The following is a 5,000-nucleotide window of genomic DNA, read 5'->3' on the forward strand; positions in this document are numbered from 1 at the left end:
ATAACTTCCTTGAGGAGGACCTCCGTGGAGCCACATGCACACACCCTTAATCCGGGAACGATCCATTTACGTGCCATTGTGTTGGATCTTTCTCTTGGAATTTATTGACATATTTCAATTGTACATCATTGCATTTATTCTATTGAATAAAATACTAGGGAAGGAAATCAGCTTCCGCTTTGAAGCCGTATTCGTAAATATTTTACATCGATATTCTTTTTTGCGTGAGCAGTCACTTAAATTTAACACGAATTTATCTTATCTCTGGTGGTTTTCTTGAAAAAAAAAAAGTCTTCACTGTCTTAAAATACAATATAAACCCAATTTTAGGATGAATATGGAAAAATTAAAAGTGAGCCTATTAAAAATGAAAAAGACATGGATGAAAAATAGAACAAGAGAGAAAGAAAATGACGAACTTGGAAAATCCGACTCTTGCGGTCAAAGGGGTCTTTTCCCACGGTAAAGTGCAAAAGATCCCTACTTCCATAACAGAAAACAGAGTGATTAAAAACAAATGTCACGTTTTCAGCTTTAGTCTCGTATTATCATTAAGATTCCCCAAAGGCATCGTTAATCTTGGTCAAATGTCGGATGGCTAGATCTTCAGGAAGGTGAAAGTTGTACTCGTGTAAACGCTCCAAATGTTCTACCGCCTCGTCCATTCCTGTAAAAATCAATGCAATGTCAATTTATTTGCAAGGATCGTAGGTTCGAATCATTCTCTACCTGCATCGTAAACCATAACAAAAGCACTTTATCCAAGGCCATCCATCTTTAGAAGTTTGTTTAGTTGCAAGGGAAAAGCGCGAGTCTGAAGGGAGTGGGTTAAAATCCTGGATTTTTGGTTACTAACGTTCTGATTGGCCCACCTACTCAACCTCGGTTATCAACCATTAGTATAAACACACAGGTGATTATACAAAATCGCGCGCTCTCATTGGCTCGCTATCTCGGATTATCAGCCGATAATCACCTCGACGGACTAAATGGCTGCCAGTAGTCGTTTTGCACTGTAAGTGAGGATGATTTCGCGTTGAAATGTTTCTTTTCTCTTTTTTCAAATAATCACCCGTGTATTTATATTAAAACAATTATTCGCCTCAGGCTCAGTGATTATCGGTGAATATTCACCGATAATCACTTCGCCTTCGGCGAATTGTTAATTAGTAACCATTAGTGTACACTAAAACAGTGCACGGCGTTAAAACCCGAATATCCTTTGCTATTCACCAGCGCGCGGGATTTGAGCCTTTGCGCCAGAAAATATTGTAATTGTTGCAGGAATAAATGAGTTAAAATCAACTTTTGGTGCTATATTATCTCAATATTTTGGTATATACTAAAATATCTATTCACCTCAGTGTTGGTGGCTAGTGGTGTATATTTTTTTGACAACCTAGTTGGATTTTACTAAAACAATTATTCCTCTCGCCCTCATGGCATCTGAGTCAATAGCCCATTCAGCCTTCGGCCTCATGGGCTATTGACTCAGAGCCCATTCGGGCTCGAGGAATAATTGTTAAATATACCCATCACCAGTAATAGTTGGGTGATTTTTGCTCAGAAAGGACTGATGCCATTCATCTAACTTTAGAAAAATCACTGCACGACTGACGTTTTGCCAAATCGAAGCAATCCGGGTAAAATTTAGCCTCCCACGCAGACGTTCTTAGGGCTTCGTCACGTGTTACTCCCCCACGAACGTCTGCTGAATTTAAGACCAATCAGAGGCCGTTTTCCAGTTTTAAATAAACTTATGTTTTGTATGGCATTCTTTCGCAGCATTTGATAGGCTATCTGCAACACAATTAGTCAATGCTTATTGGTTTATTTAAATAGAGGGCAAACGGCCGGTGAAACGAAGTGGTTTTTCGTTTCAGTAGACGTTCGTGGGGGAGGAACGCGTAACGAAGACCTAGGAAAGTCTGCGTGGGAGGCTAGATAGAATTGTGCGAAACGGATCAATTCCAAAAAGGGCCATTTATCCATTGAATAAAACGGGAACCTATGGTTCTGAGCATCCATATTTACTAATTTTACGTCTTTCGTGATCTATTAAGGACCTTAAGATCTAAGACGGCCGCGAAAACGTCATTTAATATAATTGGTAGTTTACGTTTCTTTAAGTCTTTCCTGATCCAGTTTGTTCACCTTCCACACACTAATCAAACTATCCAGGAACTGATGCATGGATTGGAAGGAACAGTGTTGAAACTAAGACAGAAAATCAAAGATTTGCAATTGTGCGCTCGCGTCTTCCTTAAAACTTGAGATTTGGTCAGATTGGCAGAGAAAGGAAAGAAATGACAAAACTTTAAAGCGCACGTGCAGAACCATTGTTTTTGCTTAATAAAGTCTATTGTTTGGTGGCGTTCTCGCTGAGGTTGCCGTCCTAGATCTTGAAGGCCCACCTTCAACCGACAGGCATTACAAGCCGTGGAACAGTTTTCATATATGAACATCCCACCAATGCTGAAATTCATCAAATCGGATCGCTATGATAAGCAATACGAATTTCCATAACAAAAACAAACGGTCGAAAAGCCTGTCGGTTAAAGGTGGGCCTTAAAGGTCTCTATCACTGAAGGGACGCACGGCAACAAGCATGGAATCTATTTGTTTTATATTATAATGAATTAAGACGAGATTTTTTTGAACATCGAGCAATAAAGCGCGCCAGCGGCCAAAAATCCCATAAGAGCTTGCGCGCATCTTACCTACAGATCAGGACTTGTATATCGTCGGCCATATTGTGTCGCGGTGGAAGCAGCACATAGAAGTTGTGTTGAGTGCAAGCGATTAGCCAACCATTTTACACAGGTATTTCATTTAGTCACTTCGGAAAGATCTGTAAAGCTTTGAAAAACGTTTTGAAGCGGTGAATTTATCGTATTTAGTTTAACCTTCTTGCAAGGTTATAACCAGTACGCAAATTGTTCGAAAAGATCTTTCTGCCGTAAGATTTCGAGTTCTCCGACTCTGCTAATAAGAGATCCAGTCTAGAATTAGTGTGTCAAGACTTGCTTTTGGACTATCTTGAGACTGCAAACCTAGGATGAATTGTTATTATACTTCTATTAAAATAGTGTGAACAGTTCTTTTGTCATAGCCTTGTCTGTGACCGGTGATCTGATATTCGAGTTAGGGCCGATTTACACGGTACGATTTTGTCGCATGCGACATCGGCTTACGACAGGCCCACGACATGATTTACGATTGTTGTGTACGTCAGAAAAAATGTCGTAGCATTTTAAAACATGTTTTAAAACATGTTTTAAATTGTCTGTATTCTGAGACACAAGTGATGTTGAAGTTGGCAAAAAGAGCAAGGGGACACTTTGTGACGCTTATTGAAATCTGCGTGCATCTAATTAGGGTCAAACCTGGACATATCTCCCAAAGTCAGTAGATGATTTGTTCCCTGAAGCTAAGAAAACTTCTTTGGAAAAAAAAGTTGGCTGTGTGGCCCTTATAAGCAGTTTAAGATGCTGTGGTGCATGTTATGTAAGGTTGCACAGGCTGTCACCCAGTGTAAATAAAAGTGTTCCACAGCCCCTGTCTGCAAACAATTCTATTCAAAATCAAGTTGGTTTTGCCCCAGTGTCATATGAACTGACGTCAAAGCGAACTCAGCGGAGGATTTGAAACAAACTTTAAAACTGCACAAGGTAAAAAGTGGCTGAACTTAAAACAGAAGTTGAAAACATGGGTGCCTCAAATGAACAGATCTGCCAGGAAATTCTTGAAGGCCAATTTGATGGGGTAAACTTTCCTTCTTTTAACTCACATGGTAAAATTCTACCATACATATTCTACCTTACTAGTTGGTTTTTCAGTTTATTACGATTGGTAATGAAAGATGAACACAATTCAAGGATCTCCCAAGCCCGCGAAACTGAAAACATGGCATACTGTCATGCTTGTACAACAGGGTAAAAGTTACTACTGGTAACCCTGCAAAATACATTAAAGACCCACACATAAGAACCTAGAATTTTCGAGGTCAGGCTGAGCAGGTTCTAATATTTTAGGCTATTTTTTCATAATTCAGGCTGATTACATGTAGTTTCTTAATAGGTTCTTATTTCTCAGAGGAACAACAATAAATTTCTATATTTTATTCATAAGATATGTAGACAGTATTGCACTGTAGCTTTGTGGAAAACATATTTCTAGAGAAAATCCAATAAAATGCCAATCAAAGAAAACATATACACAATAGACCTAATCGGCTAACTCAATGTTGTACCCAATTCAAATCTCTCGAGATTAAGATTCTTTGTGTATTGTATTTGCATTATAATGTACCATTCATATTTAAATGATATGGAAATACCTGAAACAAAACGTTTTTTTCCCAAAGGGTTTGAATTGGGTACAACATTGAGCTAGCCGATTAGGTCTATAACAGGAGTTTTCTCGAGGGTGATTTTTTTGTAAAAGTACCTCTTTTTCTTTGCCAGGCTCTGCAGGTTTTTACATTTTGGGTTTTTTTAAAATGCCAAATTTCAGCCTGTACTAGGTTCTTATATGTGAGTTTGTACTGTATGCATTATTCCCTAAAATAGAAAACTAATCCAGGCTATAAAGAGTTCTCTTTTTGCATTCTAATAATCAGATCAGAGTCAGTAATTATTACTGACTAATTCAACGTCAGGACATTTTTCCTTTACCTTTGATAATAAAAAAATAAGATCACAATATTTTTCACCCCTATCAGTACTTTGCACGCATACTGGCTTTAGCAATGTTTTGGAAGCATGATTGTAAACATGCGAACTTCACTCTCTAGGAGGTGTTTCTTACTAGAAGTAAAAAGTAAAAGGAGCAAGCCATTGTCTTCACTTCTTTCAAATTCCATTCAGGAAAAAGTGAATGCAAATGCTAACATCATGGAGGGGTTAGCTCTCAGCTACTCCAGAGAGAGACCTGGAAGTCCCAAATAGGTTGAACTGTGTGGCACAGCAATACACAAATAAGGAAATTAAGCAAATGTT

At 38.5% G+C, this 5,000-nt stretch overlaps 1 protein-coding gene and 1 long non-coding RNA gene across 2 annotated transcripts in view; both read right to left on the bottom strand.

Moving 5' to 3' along the window:
- Positions 1-81: 81 nt before the first annotated feature.
- LOC138003423 (RUN domain-containing protein 1-like) overlaps positions 82-5,000 on the bottom strand; it is a 38,343-nt gene continuing 33,424 nt past the window's right edge. Inside the window, exon 22 of the mRNA XM_068849481.1 lies at positions 82-667. Within this exon, the coding sequence (XP_068705582.1) occupies positions 552-667 (116 nt within the window). The 3' untranslated portion in view covers positions 82-551. The remainder of the gene's footprint in view (positions 668-5,000) is intronic.
- Positions 4,596-5,000, bottom strand: part of LOC138003440 (uncharacterized) — a 2,746-nt gene continuing 2,341 nt past the window's right edge. The window contains exon 3 of the long non-coding RNA XR_011123549.1: positions 4,596-5,000. This exon is cut by the window's right edge and continues 213 nt beyond it. This is a non-coding gene — a long non-coding RNA (uncharacterized lncRNA).

The sequence above is a fragment of the Montipora foliosa genome, chromosome 1 (assembly GCF_036669935.1).
Source record: "Montipora foliosa isolate CH-2021 chromosome 1, ASM3666993v2, whole genome shotgun sequence".
In the NCBI taxonomy this organism is placed as follows: Eukaryota; Metazoa; Cnidaria; class Anthozoa; order Scleractinia; family Acroporidae; genus Montipora; species Montipora foliosa.